Source organism: Microcebus murinus, chromosome 23 (assembly GCF_040939455.1).
Source record: "Microcebus murinus isolate Inina chromosome 23, M.murinus_Inina_mat1.0, whole genome shotgun sequence".
Lineage (NCBI taxonomy): Eukaryota > Metazoa > Chordata > Mammalia > Primates > Cheirogaleidae > Microcebus > Microcebus murinus.
Window position 1 is genome coordinate 31,449,070 of NC_134126.1, and position 21,210 is coordinate 31,470,279.

General features: G+C 55.5%; 1 protein-coding gene across 3 annotated transcripts in view; it reads right to left on the reverse strand.

Annotated features, from left to right (window-relative positions):
- The window catches only part of NAV1 (neuron navigator 1), a 233,120-nt gene that overhangs the window by 65,817 nt on the left and 146,093 nt on the right, over positions 1-21,210 (reverse strand). For 2 of the 3 annotated variants that reach the window (XM_075996964.1, XM_075996963.1), the window contains exon 6: positions 20,418-20,783. In XM_075996964.1, the coding sequence (XP_075853079.1) occupies positions 20,418-20,783 (366 nt within the window). Of the gene's footprint in view, positions 1-2,278; positions 3,016-20,417; positions 20,784-21,210 lie in introns of those variants that run through there. The other variant, XM_075996965.1, reaches the window with a different exon arrangement.

The window sequence follows — 21,210 nt, forward strand, 5'->3', positions numbered from 1 at the left end:
TGGCTCCCTCATCACAAAGCTGGCCGTGGAGATATTTGAGGGCCAATTAAGTCATTTACCCCATGCCCTCCCATCTTCCCTGTGCTGCCTCCTTTGGAGTTTAAGGGAAACCTGAGCCTGCAGGGAAAGTGTCTCTTTGATCCCTGCTGGCCTCAGCCAAACATCATTCACAGGGAAGGTTTGAGCTGTCCCCAGAGCAAAGGCTTGGGCTAAGCTCGCCCTCTGTGGATTGGAGCCAGGCTAGTTAAATTTTGTATTTGAAGTGAGGCAATTCGAGGAATGACCTCCACTTTACAACATCCCCTCTTTTCCTTGCCTACTAACAGCAGTTGGCCTGAAAGCCTTGGACAGAAGGGAAACATTTTGCAGGCCTAACCCAGCTCCACCCCAGGGCAGGAGGCTGGGTAGGTGTAACATGACCTGTTCCTCTCCCTGGGTGAGGCAGACAGGTCCCGGCCCTGGCACACCTGCCCAGAAGTCTGCTTCCGGGAAGGAGCCAGGTGGGAGCTCAACAGCTGTGGCCTCAGGACAGGACACTGAGCTCTCCTGACAAAGGCCAGGTTCCCCCGGGGCGGGGTGGGGCAGAGGGAGGAGGCAGGGAGAACACCAATTCAAAAGCCAGGATGGGGCAGCCTAGAAAAGGCTGTGGCGTGGGAAGAAAGGAGGGATGGGCTCAGAGAAAGGGCGCTGGAGTCTCTTAGAGGATTTTCACACCTTCCAGGGGTGGGGGAGGCAAAGAACATAAGGAGAAAGTCCAGCGCAGGAGGTCGTGTGGGTGACAATTATAATTATCCCCTTGGATCTCAAGTAGGTTCTAATTGGGGTGGCCATGGTGGAAGAGGGAGAGAAGGTTACAGAGGCCCCTTCTCCTTCCTTCTCTAGGGCCCTGTGACCCGTACAGGACCCAGCCCAGGATGGCACCTTCAGGTGAGGATCCCTAAATGGGTCTCTTCTCTGCTCAGGAACTGGCTCCTTTTATGACACCCCCTCCCCCAGCAGCCATTTTAGCAAAGTGGCCCAAGTCACATTCCAGAGGATGGCTGCAGCTCTTCATACTGGGACAGGGGACAACACATTTGGGGCCAGCAGGACTCTGGCTTCCCAGGGGCTCCCAGTGCCCACTGTCCTGCAGGGGAAGGAACTGAGAAGAAGGTGCCTGTCCCTGCCCAGGCCTTGCCCCAGGCCTTTGTGTGCACAGCTGCACCTGAGCCCCTAAGGTGTACGTGGGGCTCCCCCGCCTCCCAGGAAACAAGGGGAAGCAGGAGCATGTCGCAGGCTCATGAGGAGCATAAGTCTGGGCTGTGGGGCTGGGAGGACCGAGAGGCCACCCAGCACCCGCACAGGGCCTCTCACTCAGCTTCCCAACCTCCAACGTCCGGGTCTCAGGGAGGCTGAGTGCAGGAGGTGTGTTTATTGGGGTGAGAGCAGTAAGGCGGGAAGCTCCCCCCAAAACCAGCAGCTAGCCCCAGCCCTTGTAGTGAGGCGCTGGGATTTCCTCATTCTCGCAGTTCAAAGTGGGCTCAGAGGGGCCGGCGAGGCCGTGGTCACACTCACTTCCCCTCTCTGAAGGGGTCTCCGAGCGTCGCCCTCACCTGCCAGGACCAGCCTGCCGTCCCCCGCAGGGCGACTCCCCGCATCGCCCACTCTGGGACTTGCGCCCTTTCCCAGGGCAGAGTCCCAGGCTTCACTGCCCCTCGGAGCGATCCGGCTAGCCATGGGGTCACAGATTCAACGTGCCCTCCCATCCCCCCAGGTCCCGTCCTTCCAGCTCCCACCACCTCATTTCACGCCAAGACGACCCCCGGGGCCTCCGGGGCTTGGGAGGGCCTCGGCTGAGCCGGCTGGGGCTGCAGGCCGCTCCTCCTGCCACCGGCGGGTCCCCAGGAGCCCCACCAAGCCCGCGACCCCAGCCCCCACGCCGCAGCCGCAGCCGCGCACACCGCAAGCACCGACGAAGTTCCATCAAGTTGTGCCATTGTCTCAGCTCGGTCCGGGTCCCCGGGGAGGCTGCGCGCCTTTCCCTCCCTCTCCGCTCCCCATGCCCCTCGGCACCCACCCCAGCCCCAAATGCCAGCAGGCCAAACGCTGCGAGCCCAGAGGCTCCGGCGGCGCAGGCACTCCTCGCTCCGGCAGACGGCGTGCGCCGCCAAGACCCTCCTTCTTGCGGACCCCGCACCCTCCGCCCGGGGGCTGCAGCTGGCGGGGCTGGGGCGCTGCGGCGCGGCGGGACGGGGTGCCGCGGCCGCGACCCGGCTCCGCGGCCCAGCCGGGGGCTTACCTGCGGGGGAAGCTCCCTGTCCTTCCCGACCTGGGCAGGGGCAGATGAAGCATCTTCCCCGGCTCACGCGGCCGTCCACCGGGTGGGCACGCTGGGCAGCGCACCCCAAGACGGCTCTCGCCCGGCACCCCGCGGAGGGTGCCGCCCGGAGAGGCACGAGCCGCGGGCCACGCGGAGGGCCAGAAACCGAACCCTCGCCTGCCCTCCGCTCCCTTTTCTCCCCACCACCCGGGCTCGCACTTACGGCTCCAGCTGCACTTAAAGCGACAGAGCCCCATTTCCCCGTCGCTGACTTCTGTCCCAAGCCACGGCGAGGCAGGCTGCGAGCGGGCTCTTTAACGCCCAGAGCAGGTAGACAAAGAGCCACCGCAGCCTCCACCGTTCCGGTGGCCTCCGAAGCCCCAGGTGCAGACCCGGGCTGGGGGGCCTCGACCTCCACCTGGGCTGCTCCGGAGTTAACCCTTGGGATGCCAGCTGCAGTCCCTTGGGAGCTCCGACTCGGGCGGCACCGGCAGAAGGGGGTGTGAGCATCGAGGCACTTCCAGGTCTCTCGGGCAGGGCACCCTTGTGCACGGGTGGGTACCGGCTCGGGTACGGGGTTGGGGAGGCCGGGCAGAACCTTCTCCATAAAGGGCTTCCTCCCAGCCTCCTCCTGTCCCCTTTCCAGGCTTTTAGAAATCAATAAAAATCGGAGCATGGGATCAATAAATACGCTGCCTAAAACAAGGTCTGCAGAGGGGTGTGGTGGGGGATGAAGGTCAGACGCAGGTACCTATTGCCAGAGGAACCTTCTACTTACAGAGGGCAGAGGGGTAGGATGGTTGTTCCTACAGACAACCTCAGGTGGTGGGACCTAGCATCTCTCCAGCGTTCAAGAGACTGCAGATTCCATGAGAGGTGCGTGCTCGCTGGGGGAAGATTGTGGGGGAGAAAGAACAGTCACACCACGCAAGGGGCTGTGCCTCTATCCAGGACCCATTTTCAGCTGACCCATGAGGAAAAGGACCCCAAGACATGAAGGCTTTAGTGCAGGGTAAGAAAAAGGGTGGGATCCAGTAGCCGGGCCCTCCTGCTGGGCCGCTCTCCCCTCAAAGTCCTTCTGGTGACCTAACGCTCCCCATTCCAGAGAAAGGAGAGAGCGGCATGGGGTCTAGACTGCTGACCCAGCCCTGCTTCCTCCAGTCCTCACTTTCTGCTCCTAGAAGGGGCTACGTATATAGGTACACAATCCCAGTGTGAACTGGGCAAACTGGGGAGACTACATTTTAGGAATGGATAGATCATACCTGCCATTTCTTTAAGCAACAAAAACAACAGCAGCAATTTTTTTTAAAGCCCCCCAAAGTACTGAAGTAAGATGACCATGAACCACGGGGGCAGTTGTCTCTGGTGCTCGGACCACAAGATGTGATGGAGCCACACACAGAGATCCAGGTCACACATGTTTTCTTAGGCTGATCGTCACAGCCAGAGGAACCTCCCCTGTAGTTTTCTGGGCCTCGGTTTCCATAGATGTTAAGGGAGAGCTTTGCACCCCTGAACTTCTCCCCGCATCCCCTGCCCTCCGTCTTTTTTTTTTTTTTTTGCTGCAAAGTCTCACTTTGTTGCCCAGGCTAGAGTGAGTGCCGTGGCGTCAGCCTAGCTCACAGCAACTTCAAACTCCTGGGCTCAAGTGATCCTCCTGCCTCAGCCTCCCCAGTAGCTGGAACTACAGGCATGCGCCACCATGCCCGGCTAATTTTTTCTATATATATTAGTTGGCCAATTAATTTCTTTCTATCTGTAGAAGACATGGGGTCTCGCTCTTGCTCAGGCTGGTTTCAAACTCCTGACCTCGAGCTATCCCCCCACCTCAGCCTCCCAGAGTGCTAGGATTACAGGCGTGAGCCACGGTGCCCCGACTGCCCTCCACCTTTAAGGAGGCCTGGGTGGCGCTTTGAGGCACAGGAACAGCCTTTTCCCCTTGACGCCAATCTGCCTCATGTCCTCTTGTGAGGCTGCTCAGGGCCACAGCCCGGAGCCGAGCTGCAGCTCTGGAGGGATGAACCACAGGTCTTAAGAGGGTGGAAAACGTTGGCCAGGTGGGGACCTCTATCTCTGGATCCCTGAACAGTCTGGGTTGGGGAAGGGGTCTTTGTTTCTGGGGGTGCTTCCTGTGGCCGAGTTTTCCAAATATGCTTTGAGGTCAAAGGGGAGCAAGAGGCTGCAGTGATCCTAGACCAATCCCTAGCATGGGGGCAGGGCCAAATAGATTTTATTTATTTATTTATTTTTGAGACAGAGTCTCACTCTGTTGCCCAGGCTAGAGTGCCGTGGTGTCAGCCTAGCTCACAGCAATCTCCAACTCCTGAGCTCAAGCGATCCTCCTGCCTCAGCCTCCTGGGTAGCTGGGACTACAGGCATGCAACACCATGCCCAGCTAATTTTTTCTATATATATTTTAGTTGTCCAATTAATTTCTTTGCATTTTTAGTAGAGACAGGGTCTCACTCTTGCTCAGGCTGGTTTCGAACTCCTGACCTTGAGCGATCCTCCCGCCTCGGCCTCCCAGAGTGCTAAGATTAGAGGCATGAGCCACTGTGGCTGGCCGCAAATAGATTCTTATTTACCCTGTTCTGAGTGGTCAGACCCGAGAAAGACGACCAAGCTCTCTCAAGCAGACCGGCTGTGAGGGGGATCAGAGCAAGCCGGCTGGTTCCCTCCAGAATATTCTTCCATCTCAGCCCAGGCTGCAGTCCCAGGACCAAGCCCCTACCCTGGCCCTCCTGTCCTGGGCCTCCCTTCCTCACCAGCACCCTCAAGGGAGGGCGAGGGCAACCCGTTCTCTAGGGAGGTCCTGTCTGTGCAGCTGTGCTGAGCTGGCTCTGTCATCTGGGGAACAGCTTACAGCGACTCGCCATAAGGGATTCTCTTTAGCCCCAGCCAGCATGGAATCCTGAATAAAATGACTTTGTCTCAGCCAAAGGAATGTCATCAGCAGGGGATGTTTTTCTCCAGATCTAGCTGTAGGTTTTCCATAAGGTTTCCTCCTTTGTGGCTTTCTGGGCAGAGCCTGGAGGGAGGGAGGTTGGAGGCCTGGAAGGAGCAGGGGACAGGGGTTTCCCTGGAGGGATGGGGGTCTTGTGCAGGGAACTGACCTGTCCCTGAATATTCCCTCACAGCCCCCCCCCCCTAGAGCCCATGTGGCCCTACCTCTTGTCCTCATACCGTGGCCTGCCCACCCTCCCTTGCACCCTCCTCCTCCTGCTCTCCCTGCGCCGCACCCCATGCAGGGACTGGGGGAGAGACGGTAAAGAGAACACGTCTCGGCCAGCACCTCACCCCAACGGAGAGGCGCTCAGCTTTCTGAGTCGGGGCTGGAGGATCTCTAAACCACCTCCTCCTTGGGATGGACTCCGGAGCTGCCAGAACCCAGCAGACTCTGAGGTTCCCTCTACAGGTTCCTCTTTCCTTCTTAATGAGGATGGTGAGGGTCACATGGTAGTGTCTACTGTGCTGCTTGGTGGAGGCTAGAGTGGGAAGGACAGGTCCCCTTTTAAAGGGAAAGGACAGGGTCCCAGAGGCGTCCCTACTTAAATAAATAGCATGCAAATTAGCACCTGCTATTTGCAGCCCACAGGTCAGGCACTCTGGGTAATTGGACAGCAGCACTGGAGAGAAACACTGTCTGGGGGCTTTTGTGAAAACAGGAAGACACAGGCTCCCCTGTGGATGGGGGCAGCTCCTGCGCTTGAAGGGGCCCTGACCTTGCCCATCGTGGGGGTGTGGCAAAGTGGGGGACGATGGGAGCCCAGTTGCCTTGACTCCAGTGGGGAGACCCACAGGGGTGACTCTGAGCTCTTCTTTCTGGGTCCCAGGCTGCATGATTGTGGCCTGGGGCAGAGAGAGTGGGGGACAGCTGAGGGACACATGGTTGAGGGGGCAGACACCTGCTGAAAGGGAGCTGGGAGCCAGGCTCTCATCCAGAAAGAAAACCCAGCCAAAGAAGAAGCGAGGAGAAAGGCCCGTCTATCTCAGATAAGCCTCCTCTGTGTGCCGCTGCTGCTTCTCCTCAGAGAGCCCCTGGGAGCCATGATCTCATCTGTCTCCCGTGCCAGCACCATCAGAGGGGCTCTTTACAAGGGGGAAACTGAGGCATGGGAAGGGGAGGAAATGCCCAGAGCTGAGGGCAGAACCCGGACTAATGCACATGAGGTCCCTCAGCCAGATTCCTGTGGAGGATGGGGGTGAGTTCCTCTCCCCTCCCCCACCCTCCTCACCTCCAAGGATCTCTGGAGTCACGTTGGCTCGGGCCCAGTGTCCTCATGGCCAGTGGTCCATTTCCAACAGAGACATCCAGAGATCGTTTGTGGGAGGCTCTGGTAGTCTCCCTGGCAGTCATCCCAAAGGGTGCCGTGGTTTGTTAGATGGGGCGAGAGAGAAAGAGAAAGACCGGCCAGGGAGTTCCCATGCTTTGAATTCCAGTGTCACCTCCCTGGGGGTTTCTGAGTTCCAGTGTCACCTGTCTGGTGCCTGACCACACACTTCCTTTCCTGGTGAAAGCCAGAAATGAGACCCCTGAGAGAGGATGAGGGTCCCAGGGTAGGCATCCGCCACCCTGTCCCTAGACCTGGCCTCGTGCCTTCTCCTTCCCATCACTTACGAGGCCATTTCATTCCTTGGACGGGAAAAGCCCTGCCCTGCCCTGCCCGCCGCAAGTCTTGGCCGGTCAGAGAACCTCTCCCGGCTGGGCCTGAGACCCCTGCACACCCTGGCCAGGCCGAGCTGACAGCGTCCTGGCAGGGCAGACAGGACAGAGGGCATTTTGCCTATGGAGCGGAAGATAAGAAAGAGAAAGAGCCAGGGCGGAGGGGCAGGGAAAGGAGCGAGAAAGGGTTTGGGCGAGCAACCTCCGTGAGTCAATGCTGTGGCAGATCTATGGGGAATTACCTGGCCACACCCCTAGTCCCAGCTCCCTAAAACCCACCCCGGGAACTCCAACAACCCCACTGAACCCCGAGGGACTCACAGAAATGAATGCCTAGAAAGATCATTCCCAGCCTTTGTGTAGCAGAAGTTTTCAAAGCACTTTGACATCTGTGATTTTATTCTATTTCCAAACAGCCGAGTGATCTACGGTGAGGTGAGTTATGATTACACTTGCTTTCAAACGTCAGTGGCCACACAGTTTGCCTCAGGTAGTTTGTTCACAGGTTTGGCAGCCATGAGGACATGAGGTCAAGGTCAGGGATCTCTAATGGATCTCTTGACCTGTTAGCAGTGCCTGTGTTCTCCCCGGTGCCTTGTGCCTGAGCCCAGTGAGCGTCTCCGCTTCCCGGACCCAGTGAGGCTGCCGTCCTTCCTCACCGACCTCCAGGCCCTTCCTGGAGGAGATGCCAGGTAGCCTGGGACAGACCCAGCTGGTGTGGTCGGGGCATCCAGAACCCAGACCTGCGAAGGCCTTTAGAGATCACCTGGCTCCACTCCTTCCTTTTCACAGAGGAGGAAATTAGGCCGAGAAGGGGCAAGTGAGTAGCTCAAATCCCTTCCCTACAACCAAGGTGTCCTGATTCCCCGCACAGGGTTCCCAGCCAATGCCATGGATTTTGCCAGCTCCCTCCCGGGGCCGGCCTGGGGCTCGGGCTGCAGGCGGTGCAGGCGGGTGGGAGAGTCTGGGCTGGGGGCGCTGGAGGCAGCAGATGCTCATGGAGTGCTCCCAAGCCCACCCCGCGCCTCGGCTGAGACCGCCGTGGGGTGGCTCGTAGCCAGCTGGAGGAAGGGTCCTGCTCCCAGCTGCGGTACTGCTCGGCAAATATTTACGTAACCTCTGAGGAGCCCTGCCTTCCTCACCACCCCACGGCTGGGGTGGCGGCAGAGGGGGGTCCCCTCCCACAGCTTGTACAGCGAGCTGCCGCCTCAGTGGGCTCACGTTAACGTCCTGCTCCCACCGGCCCAACATGCCAGTGTCCTTGCGTGGCTCTGAGGACATGGGGACAGAGGAAAATAGGAAGGGAGCTGGGAGAGCGGCTGCCTCTCCAATACGGGCCGGAGAGACCCTCTGCTGGGGCCACTGAGTAGATACCAGTGTGTGTGCACGTGTGCACATGCATGTGTGTGTGCACGCATGTGTGTGCGCGCGCACATGTGTATGTGTGCACGTGTGCGCATGCATGTGTGCGCACGCATGTGTGTGCACGCGCACGTGCGTGCACATGTGCATGTGTGCACGTGTGCACGTGTGCACATGCATATGTGTGCATGCATGTGTGCGCGCGCACGTGTGTGCACATGTGTATGTGTGCGTGTGTGCACTGTGTGCACACGTGTGTGTGTGTGTGTGTGTGTGTGTGTGTGTGTGTGTGCTTACACGCCTCCTTTACCGCAGGAGATTTCCAGGCCAGGAGCAGTTACACCAGAACAACCTGGGCACCCCCTACCCTCGCTTCTCCACCACTGAGTTAGATCCCTGACCTCTGGGGAACAGAACTGAAACCCGGTACAACTCATTGAGAAAGCAACTGTCAATATAGCATCTCCTTTAATCCTCAAAACTCTCCCCTCCTGCACCTCTGCAGCCTGGTGCCAGCCCCCTCTGCTCTCACCTGGACGACTGCAGCGGTCTCCTTTCCATGCTGGTCCTCCCTGGTGTCCCTGTGGTCTGTTCTCCTCATAGTGGCCATGCAGACACTTTGCAAAAACATGTCAGATCCTATCACGCTCTCCCTGAAGTCCTGCGGTGGCTTCCCCTCTTGTGGAGAGGAAAGCCGGTCCTCGGCACAGCATCCCTGGCCCCTGGCTACCTCCTGACCTCCTTTCTGGCCCCTCTGCCCCTTGTTTACTCTGCTTCAGCCACACTGACCTCCTTGCAGTTCCTTGCACACACGCCGTTCTTGCCTCTGGGCCTTTGCACATGCTCTTTTCTTGCCTGGACGGCTCCATCCCCAGTTACGTGCATGGTTTACCAGAGAAGCCTTCCCTGCCCGTTCCACGGCGCTCTGCCCTCACCCTGCTTTGTTTTCCTATGGCACACAGCACCACCTGCCCTGCTGTGCGTTTACTCATCTGCTTGTTCGCCATTTCTCTCTCACAGGTGAGTTTAAGAACGATGCCTATTGTTTTCTCCTGCCATATCTGCCGTATTTTGTGTATAACAGGTGCTCTACAAGTATTGAATGTATGAAAAATATCATAATGAGGTGGGCATTATCATCATCTTTCCTTTCAGACCATGACACTGAAGCACAAAAAGGCTCAGTGACATCCGAGGTCACACAGCTGGTGAGTAGCAAACTGAAAATTAAATCCAGGTCAGCTGGGCCCCAGAATGTTCCATCTACTTTGCTATTTGTCCTCCTAACAACAGGAAACTAACCACACGGGGCCTGGTGGGGATATGAGAGATTATATAGCTGCCACCTCCCAGACGAAAGGGGTCCCTGCTCAGAGCTGGGAAAGGTGGGACCTCTTAGCTGGAACCTCACTTGGGGAACTCCTCGCCCTGGCCAAATCCATAAAACAGGGGCTATCTGGAGAAGGTTCACTCCAGCATGGGCACGGGCAGCTAGTTATCCTGGGGCTCCTCTGCAGAGGCTTGCTGTGGCTGGGGAAGGGGCAGTGACAGCCAGACGATAAGCTCTGTCCCTCGTCCCCTGAAAACACTCAGCAGACTTCAGCATTGCTGGGAACCCCTGCTGCTAGAAGTCCCACCACCCAAGTCTGTCCACATGGCCATGCATGTGTAGATAGTGTCATTCCTGAACCGCCCCTTGTCATCAAGCCCACAGGGCCCAAGACAGAAGCCAGGCCTTGGGAGTAGAGGAAGACTAAGAGATTGAGGATGGTGACCAATGGGAACAGGGGCTGGGGAAGGAGCTGGAAGAGGGTGAGCAGTCAGTAAAAGCATGCAGGAACTAGGGTGGAGGTCTGCCCCGTCTCCCAGGCTGGACATGCCCCACACGAAGGCAGAGACAAGGCACAACTCAGACCTCTTTTAGAAGGAGCTGGCCAAGGGAGAGAAGGGGCGGGCTGGTGAGAATACACCCACCCTGCTCTGGGGCAGGCCGCAGGCTGAGCAGCGGGTCACTCACCCCTCTCTGGCTAGGTCCCTCCAGCTCTCAGACACTCCGTGCCTGTCTGGCGGCTGCACACCCCGCACATCCACGGCCCCGTGTCCTCAACCGGCCGCTCTCCTGCACACACAGCCCCTTTGTGTCCGGCCACCTCTCACACACGTGTCTGGATGGGTCTCACACGGGGTCTGTCTGTCTCTCCTTCCCGATCCTTGGCGTGCACGGCACGAATGTGCTGGCTCTGTTCATCCACAGCACACGTCCCCACATCAGCCCGTCCTGCCTTCCCTCCACGACCCTGTCCTGCGTATTCAGTGCGTGTCGACCTTTCTCTAACGTAGCTATGGGCTTTGGGTCTCTATGGGTCTCTCTTACTCTTTTCTTCCTGTCTGCTTTGCAAATCTAGACTTTTATGCATCTGCCTGTGCTCATTCCATCGTCCCCCTGATGCATAATAGGCAAGAACGATTCAGCCCTGCAGCCTCTTTGGGGCACCCCCTATGCACAGCTCAGTGGGTAAGTCCGCCTGCCTGGCCTGCTGGCCTTTCTTCTGCAGTGAATGGTCTTTTGCTGCCTGCCCAGAGACATCTGATAGCCCAGAGGCCAGAACTGGCCCCTCATGAACATCCTGGTACAGCTCAGCCTTTGAGCTGGAGTCAGACAAGGACTTGTATTCACAGAGGACTGGGCTGCTCCTTCTGCCCGTGGCCCAGAGCTGCTGGCTGTGGCCACTCTGTGGCTCCCCTGAGCAATTCCCTATCCTGGAAGATGCAGAGTTCGCACAGGGGCATCCAGGAGGCGGCCTCTAACAAAGCTTCATTGGCCGGTCAACAGTGTGGCCTGAGAACCCACACTGCTGGGTATTGAGGGGAGACACGGAGACGGGAGAAGACGGGGTCTCTGTCCTTGGGAAGCTCCCACTCCAGTAGCAGGCATGTGATCCTGGCCGGGACATGCTTCCGGGATTCAGGGACGTTAAGGGCTGCACACGGAGGGCAAAGGCTTCACGGCGCACATGGTGAGGCGGTGGGTGGACCGGCAAGCGCACGGGACGGGTTCTGCTCTGTGTGGCTGCTTTCAGGTTATATATAATCCCGCCAAGCCAGTCGGCTGAGTTCCAATTTCCTCACTTGTAAACTGGGGGAAAGAATGTCTAATTCACAGTGTTAAGATATGGTAAGATAAAGCTACATTAGTGTTTTGCAAATCATGCATGCGATGCAATTGTTAGAGACTTGTGAAAGTGCAAGCTACTATGGTACAAATACGTGCACAAGTTCTAGGACAACCCAGAGTCAGACGGCAATCGTATTGCAATGGAATGAGTTAGGGAAGGCTCCCAGGAGGGAGGGACTTGGCAAAGACAAGTGGGCAACTGGACATGTCCACCCAGGTGGAAAAATTCCATTCCACAGATGGCCTTGATAGCTTTGTTTTTTTCAGGAGCCAAACAGAGGGGAGGGAGGTAATATTTACTGAGCACCTACCGCACATGGCGTGTACTGTATACACTATATCCCACTACGTTTCAATGGCAATCCTCTTCCCATGGTACTATTCCCACTCAGAACAGACAAACGCCTTTCTCAAAGCCTCAAAGTTGGGATCTGAACCCAGGCCTGTCCTACATCCAAACATGTGCTCTTTCTGTCGTAGCAGACGGCATGGAACTGCCAGGCACCACGCAAGCCCAGCTGAGAATTAAGGAGGAGAGAAGCGTGGACAGGTAGACAGGTGGGCAGGGCTGGTGGTGGTGGGGAGCCAAACTCATCCCCGCAGCTTCCTCCACCCCTTATCCATCCGGGCTGTCAACTAAACTGTGTGTCATCGCACGCAGTGAAAACTCCAGCAGCTCGATTGTAGGTTACTAGGACACACCGGAGGAGGGGCCCCACTCCTCAGTCGGTGTTCGTTGCCATGGCAACAGGCATAAACCCAGCAGCCCCTCTGGAATACCTGGCTCACGCCAACCTTTCCCCAGCCCTGTGGGTTTAAACGGACATTTCCATCCAAATTAACGCCGCAAGGACCGAGGAGTGCTGTCCACTATTTTAAGAATTCGGGGGTCTTTTAAGAGCCAGCAGCTCTCCTAAGCTACCCCTTCCCTCCCATTGGACCTCCACACCCTCCTTTCTCTTCTTTTTTCCTTCCTTTCTTCCTTCTTTATGATGGGTGGTGTCTGTGTCCCACCTATGTCCCCTCTGCGGTCACCATTCCCGTGCACACCAGCCGAGCACCAGGGCAGGCATCTGTGGCTGAGCCTGAGCGACTTCTCCCAAGCCTGTATGCAGCAGGCTGGAAATGCAGACTCAGTGCCCCCTGGGAGTTGCCCTCAGCCAACGATGAATGGGAGTTGGGAGATAGATATCCAAGCTTCCTTGTCCTCTGGGTAGGGCACCCAGAAATCAGAAGCCCCCATTGCCCACAGCAGTGACCCGCACATGAACGTAGCCTGTGCTGGCTTCCTTCTCTTCGCGGACTCGCCTCCCCACTCGCTACCAGCGCTTTCCGGAATCACCTGCCAGATAAACCACCTGCTCTCACAGCCTTATCCCGAGGTCTGCGGCTGGGGACATCCAGCCCAGGACCTTCTTCCTATACAAGGAACACGTTCGGATGAGGGGTGGACAGCCCACTTAGCCGGGTCATGATGGGAAGGAGGTCACTCACTGCCACTTGTGTGATCCTGTGTGCAATTAGCTGAGCTATTTGCACAACACATGCTGTGCTCAGCCCAGACCCAAAACCACAGATGGGCACCATTTGCCACATGAGAACATCCCACGGACAGGTAGAAATGGGTCAGGACAAATCCATCGTGCTTGGCAAACGGCCTGGTGTGTCGTCCTCCCGGTGAGGATCAGAAACGTCATTTTCAAGCACGAAGGTTGACACACACTTTTTCAAATATCGTTTTATCATTTAGAGTATGCACGTGACAGCTGAGGTCCATCAGCTTGCTCACGTCTGTCGTCAAATGGCCAACTACTGGTACTTGTGGAGCACTTACGATACCTAAAGTAGGAGCATTAACTAATGTCGTCCTCACGCCAATCTTACAGAGCAGGCGCCGTCACTCTCCACATTTTTCTGATGAGGAAACTGAAGCAGAGGGAGGTGAAGGACTCCTCCAAACTCACACAGCGAGGAAGAGGAAGAGACAGGGTTCAAACCTGGGCAGTCTAGCTGTGAGCCCTCCCTCTAGGCCACGCCGGTGCTCCGCCAGCCCGTGGTATGCCTGTTCTCAAAGGCCTGTTCATTTCACTGCATGCCCCAGGACGAAAAGAACATCAACACCGTGTTAAAAAGCAAAACAAGATCGTTCCGTACAACATAAGGCCCAAATTCGATGTGTTCCACTGCCGAGTTTAAGAAATCTTATTTTGATACTCTAACAACCCCTCATTAAGACGGAGGCCACCAGCTAAATGAGTAGCACATTCAGATGAGATCAGAACAGTATACTACAAACCAACAGCCCTTCATATTGTTCAAAGCACTCTTACCATTCTTTTCCACTTAATCCTCACAAAGCAAAAAACGATTACCTCTTTACAGATAAACAAACCAAGACTCAGAGAGGTCAGGAGACTTGCTCAGTGCCACATAGCAAGCTAGAGGGGTGGAGTGTGCTTAGGATTGAACTCCGGGTCCCACGGTTACCCCAGTGCTCCTTCCGCTGCACCCGGTACAGAGAAGTATCAGCCAAGGCTGATATTTGAATCTTCAGGGCAGCACTGTCATTGTTAGACGTGGTCCCCAGCGAGGCAACAGCCGTGTTCTACTTCAACCATACACGCCTCTTTTGCTGCGGCCCCAGTGAGCACGGCCACCTCCCTTTTAGATCCGAAGGGGAGAAACGGAGTGTCCTTCCTGAACTTGAACGTTGGGTCCTCCCCAGGATGGTCCCCTACTACTCTCTGGCCCTGTCCTGTGTCCCATGAGCAAAAGCCAGGCCTGGTGCAGCTGCCCGCCGGGTGGGATGTCTAAAGGACTGCCAGGAAGCAGAGAGGACAAAGGCAGGAGAACTGAGAAGTGGGACAACCCTTCTCCTTGTCCATTCGAATCCACAAGCGTTTCTTGCTCTCGAACGAGTCGTGCAAACCCAGCCCCCCCCCCCCCAGAGCACTCTGGTCCCTGAAAGGTGGCTGGGGGACGTATCTTGAGGTCTGAGGGTTGAGCATCGTCCAAGCTGGAGAGCAGGGGACGGGGCTCCTTCTCACGGGGTGGCTGCGGGGGCGGAGGCTGGAAGTGTCTCTTTAAGGCGGGAGCTCGGGCAGCCTCCAGGAGCGCGGAGCCAGCCTAAGAGAAGGCAGCGGCCTACGGTTTATTTTATTTGACATTTTTCAACGTCAGGACGCTTCAGAGCCAAGGAGGAAACGAATCCCATGTGTTCCTGCGCCCCCAAGCACAGTTCAAGAGGACAGGCAGGGGAGGGGAGGGGAGGGGAGGGGGGAGACGAGCACATCCACCTGCACACAGAGGGCAGGGACCCACCTGGGGACAGACACCGGTAAGGCACAGTCGCCAGGAATCCTGCCCCAACACGCACGCACAGAGCTCGCTGGAGGCGGGGCCCGCGGGCGCGGTCTGAGGCTCTGTGGCCCTCGGCCTGGGTGGCAGGACAGCGGTCCCGGGGCTGCCCACGCCGCACCTCCGCGGCACGTGAGGGGCGCCTCTGCAGCCGTGGGACCCGGCGGTGCCGCGCAGCCTTGGCGCGCAAGCTCCCATCCATTACTGCCGCCGAGCGCAGCCGCGGCCCACCCAGACGGCCGCTCGCGCAGACGGACACGGGCGCCCACGCTGAGGCAGGGGATGGGGGGCCTGCGACCCCCTTCCCCGCTGGGTGCCCGGTCGGTCCCTCCCCCACCGCTGAGTCCGCCTCTGCGTGGGTGCCCGAGCCCCACGCCCCTCCCACTCCGCCCCGGGATGCCAGGCGTAGGGAGACAGATGGCTGTGAAACTTATCTTCTTATTTAGATTAAATTCCAGACCTTCCTATTTTTAGAAAAACAAATTCCTTTTCTATTTTCAAGTGGTAAAAATGTCCCGAGCTGTCATCTGGGACAGTCAGCAGCCAACTCGAAGCTGTCTGCAGTGTCATGATTTGGATATTACCCTGGCAGGACTGCTTCTAGTGTCAAGCAGGTGATCCGTCTAGGTGCCAAATTTTAAGAGGATCATTGACAACTCGAGAGATTCCAGAGGAGGGTAACCAGGACAATGAGAGGTTTGAAAAACTGGGTCACTTAAGCAAGTACTGCAATAAGCTGGGGACTTTTTTTTTTTTTTTTTGATCTAGTGATGAGAATATCTGAGCAATCATTAAGCACATCTTGAAATATTAGGATGAAGATTTACACTTATTCTATTTTTCCCAGATGATGAATTTGAATCAATAAACAGAAAAGTTACAGTGAAGCAGATATTTCACCTGAATATTTAAAAACTTTCTTATAACTTAATTCTACATGACATGGAATAAGCTGTACCTATGCAAGCTAAGGGTGAAAGACTGGCTGTCAGGGACATTGTAGGTAAGATTTTTTTTTACTAAGGAGGAAGATGGACTAGTCTGACATCACTGAGGAGTTTTAGGAAAAAAAATGGCTTCCTGGGAGGCAGAGATTCTGCATGGATAGGCCTGCAATGAGGCTTGGAATGTGTAAAAAGCCCCACCAAGCTGTGCATGGTGGCGCACACCTGTAATCCCAGTACTTTGGGAGGCTGAGGCACGAGGATCACTTGAGCCCAGCAGTTTGAGGTTGCAGTGACCTATGATCACGCCGCTGCTCTCTAGCATGGGTGACAAACCAAGACTCTGTCTCTAAAAAAAAAAAAGCCCCAACAACTATAAAACTCTTAGAAGAAAATATAAATGAAAAGCTGTATCATAGTGGATTTGGCAATGATTTCTTGGACATGACACCCAAAGCACAGGCAACAACGATGACAACAACAACAACAAAATAGATAAGCTGAACTTCATCAAAATGAAAAGCTTTTGTGCACTGAAAGATAACTATCAACAAAATTAAAAGGCAACCCCCAGAACGGAAGAAAATATTTGCAAATCATGTATCTGATAAGGGGCTAATATCTAAGATATATAAAGAACTCCTACAACTCAACAAAAAAAACAACCCAATTAAAAAATGGGCAAAGGACTTAAATAGACATTTCTCCAAAGAAGATATGCAAATGGCCAATAAGTACATGAAGATGCTCAGTATCACTAATCATTTTGGAAATCAAACCACAATGAGATACCAATCCACATCTATTAGAATGGCTTTGTTAAATAAAAAAAAAAACACAACAGAAAATAGTAAATGTTGGCAAGGGTGGGGAGAAATTAGAACCATCGGGCATTGCTGGCAGAAATGTAAAATGGTGCAGCCATTGTGGGCAAACAGTATGGTGGTTCCTTAGAAAATTAAACGGAGAATTACCATGTGATCCAGCAATTCCATTTCTAGGCATGCACCGAAAGAACTGAAAGCAGGGACTTGAATGTTTATATACCAATATTTCAGAATGGAAACAACCCATGAACAGATGAACGGATAAACAAAATGTGGTATATACACACAACGGAGTACTACTCAACCTTAAACAAGAATGAAATTCTGACACATGCTCCCACATGGGTGAACAGTGATGATGCCATGCTAAGTGAAACAAGCTGGTCACAGAGAGACAAATACTGTATGATTCCACTTTTGTGAGTTACCTCCAGCAGTCAAATTCAGAGAGACAAAAAGTAGAAGGGTGGTGGCCAGGGGCCAGAGGGAGGAGGAGAGGGAAGCTACTGTTTATTGGGTACGGAGTTTCAGTCTGGGTAGATGGCAAAGTTCTGGACATGGATGGTTGTGATGGTTACACAACAATGTGAAAGTGCTCAGTGCCACTGACCTACACACTTTGAGAATGGTTAACATAACATGGTAAATCGTATGTTACGTGTATTTTACCATGATTTTAAAAAATAAATCGTTTTGAAGGTATGTGATTATTTTGGCAGCAGTATCAAGAGTCGCTTTCTTCATTCTAGTTTACTGACCTCAGTTTGATGAATTTGCCTTCTCTAATTTGCGGATGGCAACCCAGGAGGGGGCCCGGCGTTTGGAGGGAGCAGGGAGGGCTGACTCACTGACTTGAGACTGAACAGCGGCTTGGGAAGATCCCAAGTGGATGATTCCTCTGCAGATAACCGAGAGCACTGAGCAGTCCGAGTCACTGTCATCTTTTACAGCTCACTTGGGCAGCTTGTGGCCATCATGCCGCCCAGTGGGGAAAGATCAGCTTCCCTGCTCTGCTGGCCCCATGCTGGGAGCTCCTGGGGGCAGGAAAGTGAATGGCAGTGGGCCCAGGCTGATGGCGGGTGGGGGTGTCACCGTGTGGGTGAGGAGGGGAGCAAGGAAGGCCACCCCTACAGGGAATAACCCCACCCATTTTATGACTAGGAAAAACACATTTTTTAGGAACAGGATATTTTCTAAATTACAAAATCTGGATGGAAACCACAGTTGGGGGGTTGGGGAGGGGCCAACAGGAGGCTGAGCAAGGACAGCTTGGGTTTGCATGTTCACTTAAAGAGTTGCTGGAATCTAGGACGCCCTGTTTCTAATTAAAACAACAACAACACTTAACCATGAAAACACATCATTGAGGAGTGACTGTTTACATTAAAATTACTGGGGATTAAAATGGATTCCCTTCGACTCTGGCATTTAAGGATGGCTGTGTTTGCAGTCCCGGTAGGGAAGTGAACAAAGTAAAGTGTTAAGGGTCACTGCTAATTGAAGACTGACCATTAAAAACCCGTTTGAAATTACCTTGTAAACTAGCACCGCAGTTTACAGCAAGCTCTGCTTTACGGACATCGTCATGCCAACCGTTTATTCTATATTCTCCATGCAAACTGCAGGCTTCCGGGGCATGCAGCGGGGGTGGGGTGGGGTGCAGGGGGCTGCAGGGAGGGCAGGTTCTTATTCCTGCCAGCCTCAGTGAACCCGGATTGGTTTTTTAACTGTGCACACACACTGTCTAGAGAAAAGAGGATAAAGAAAGGGTGCCGGAAGGTGGATAAAGGACATCTTTCCTGCCCTCCCTCCCTCAGCATTCCGCGCCCCCACACCTTCGTATCTATATGCCTGGCACTGGCCAGCGGCTACCGGAGCCGTCCTCGCTCCTGACTCTGAACGAGTGGCCTTCTGGCCAGACTACACACTGCCCGAGGGCAACGGCTGTGTCTCCCCATCAGTCTGGGGCTCTGACAACAATAACAGTAACAGAAACCATCGCTAATATTTCGTGAGCATTTACAACGAGCCAGGAACTATTCTAAACACTTTGCATACATTGACCCACTGAATCCTCAGGATGGCCTGAGATGGTTCTACTACTATCTGCATTTAGCAGAGAGACAAATGACAGAAAGCCTGGGCGGTTAACCAACTCGCCCAGCCTCGTACAGCTAGTTGAGCGTCAGACGTCCTGCCGCCTTGCTCGGACTGGGACTTCTCCTGGGCGGGGGTCCTGTGCCTCCCAACACTTGGGGGGGTTCTGAGCCCTTCGCCCCACAGGGGCTGCGCCTCCCTCTGCCTTGCCCAGCCGGGACCTCTCGGAGGGCGGGGTCCCGACACACCTGCTCAGAGAGGCTTCCTGGGCAGAGGCGGTATATGGCGCAGCTCCCCGGACACCTGGGCTGTCCTTCCTGCCCCGCACAAGCCTCTGACCACAGAAGGAGCTCGGGCCCCAGCACTATGTGACTTCTCCCCGTCCCAGCTCCAGGCTGGCGGATCTGGCCTGCGGGCCGCTAGCCCCTGGGACTCTTCGCAGGCAGTAAACAACCCCATTCATGCGTCAGATGTTTTGCTCCAGAGCAGCCTCATCAGCTGGACAGCCCCGACCAGATCCCTCCAAGTTTGTCCCCAGGGGTGGAGAACAGTGGAAGGCCTGAAGCTTGGCTCTTGGTCTCTTCCGAGGAGAGGCTACTTTCCACTCCTTTAAAGTGTGAGATTTTTGCTGGGAAGAGGCAGTCCCCTAGTAGTAAGATTTTAATTCCCTGAGAAGGAGGGGAATGGGTACGGCTGCTACTTGTGTGGTCTCTTGGGCGGGGGGGCGTGGAGTGAGTCCCAGTAAACCAAGAAGGAAGAGTGGAAAGTGGTGGTCAGCCCACAGATGCCCCAGAGAAGCTTCCAGAGCCATTGCAGCAATCTGGTCTCAGGGGTTGGAACAGTTGGTCAGGACCCCTAAGCCCAGCACTTCCCCTTCCGCTCCCCTCCTCGCTTTGCAGACTGTCACCTCTGTCCACGTTGTCTCCACAGGCCCAACTCTCAATTAAGGCAGCAAAAGAAAAGAAGATGAGGGTCCCTGTAGGGCAAAGGGCAGGAAAGAAGGGTTTGATAGATGAGGGTAGGGCTTGGAAGGTTGCACTATTGGCAGAAGGTTTGCAGAGGAAGAAACCCGAGGAGACTGAGGGCCATGGCGTAAGGTAGAGGACGAGGAGGCTGGGAACCCCTGGCAAAGGAGGTGACAGCCTGCTACCACTTTCTGTTTGACCGGTGCTATCACCCGCTTGCTCTCGTTTTCTCTTCTTAGCAGGTAGATGGATGCGGCATTATTACTTTTCCACATTTGCAAATGCGGAAGCAGTTTGGGTTGTCTAGACTCTGGATCTAGGGCACACAATAGCTGGGACTAAAACGGTTTTCCAGGGCTCTCTGGCCAATTCTTTTGGAGGCAAAAAAAAAAAACAAAAACAAAAAACAAAAAAAACCAGAGAGGAAGGTGGGACATACCAGAGAACGACAGCCACCACATGGGCCAATGAGAGGGAGGGGAGGTGCCTTCATTGGCCAATGAGCTCCTCCTGTGTAGGCCCCGCCCACCACGCCCAGGTCTAGAATAAACCACGTGGAATTTCAGGGGCAGTCACACCCTGTACACAAAGCCTTGCGTAGATCCATTTTGTCTCGGCCCAGAACCCCTGTTGGGGGCTCCGCTCCACTTGTAAGGCATCCCCTCCTCCTGGTCCCTCCACGGTCCTCCCCCGCCCCCTGGCTCCGCTGGAGCGCCTGCGCTTACCCGGTGGTGATGTCGTCGTCCTCGGTCATCGTCTTGCCCATGAGGTCACTGTCGCTCATGTAGCCGGACTTGAGGTCCACCTCGTCCGAGTCCAGGGACTCGACCAGCTCCAGGCGCGAGATGTGGCTGAGCTTGCTGGGGCTGCGCATGGGCATGGTGTGGGAGTAGTGCGCCCGCTCCCCGTGCGCGTACCAGGCGGGCGGCCCCTCCGAGCGGCAGCTCCCGCCCACCGAGGGCGCGTCGCCGGCCTGCAGCCGCGGGCTGGACTGGCCGTAGCGCCAGGACAGCGGGGACGAGCGGTTGGAGAGGCTGGACACGCTGCGCGGGTTGGCATCGTCGCTGTCGTAGCAGGTCATCTCCAGGGAGCTGGGCGCGGAGCAGAGGGCGCGGCTTTAGTCCTGGGCACAGCCACTCCGCGCCCTGTCCCCTCGCACTGCGCCCCGCATGCCTTCCCCTACCACACGCCCTCCCGCTTCTCCCCACCTGCCCAGCCCACCTCCGCCGTGAGCCTCTCTGGTGGTGCCTTGCCCTTGCTTTATGTTATCTCAGGGTGTCAAAGGAAAACGGCTTTAGGTGGCTAGAGAAGCAATCCAGTTAAGAGTCCCCCAAACACGTTCTAGACATCTCTAGACCTAGGGTGGGGGTGGGGATTCTGGCTCAGATCCTCAGTTCTTTTTTTTTTTTTTTTTTTAAGTCAGAGTCTCACTCTTTTGCCCAGACTAAAGTGCCCTGGCGTAACTCACAGCAACCTCAAACTTCTGGACTCAGATGATCCTCCTGCCTCAGCCTCCCG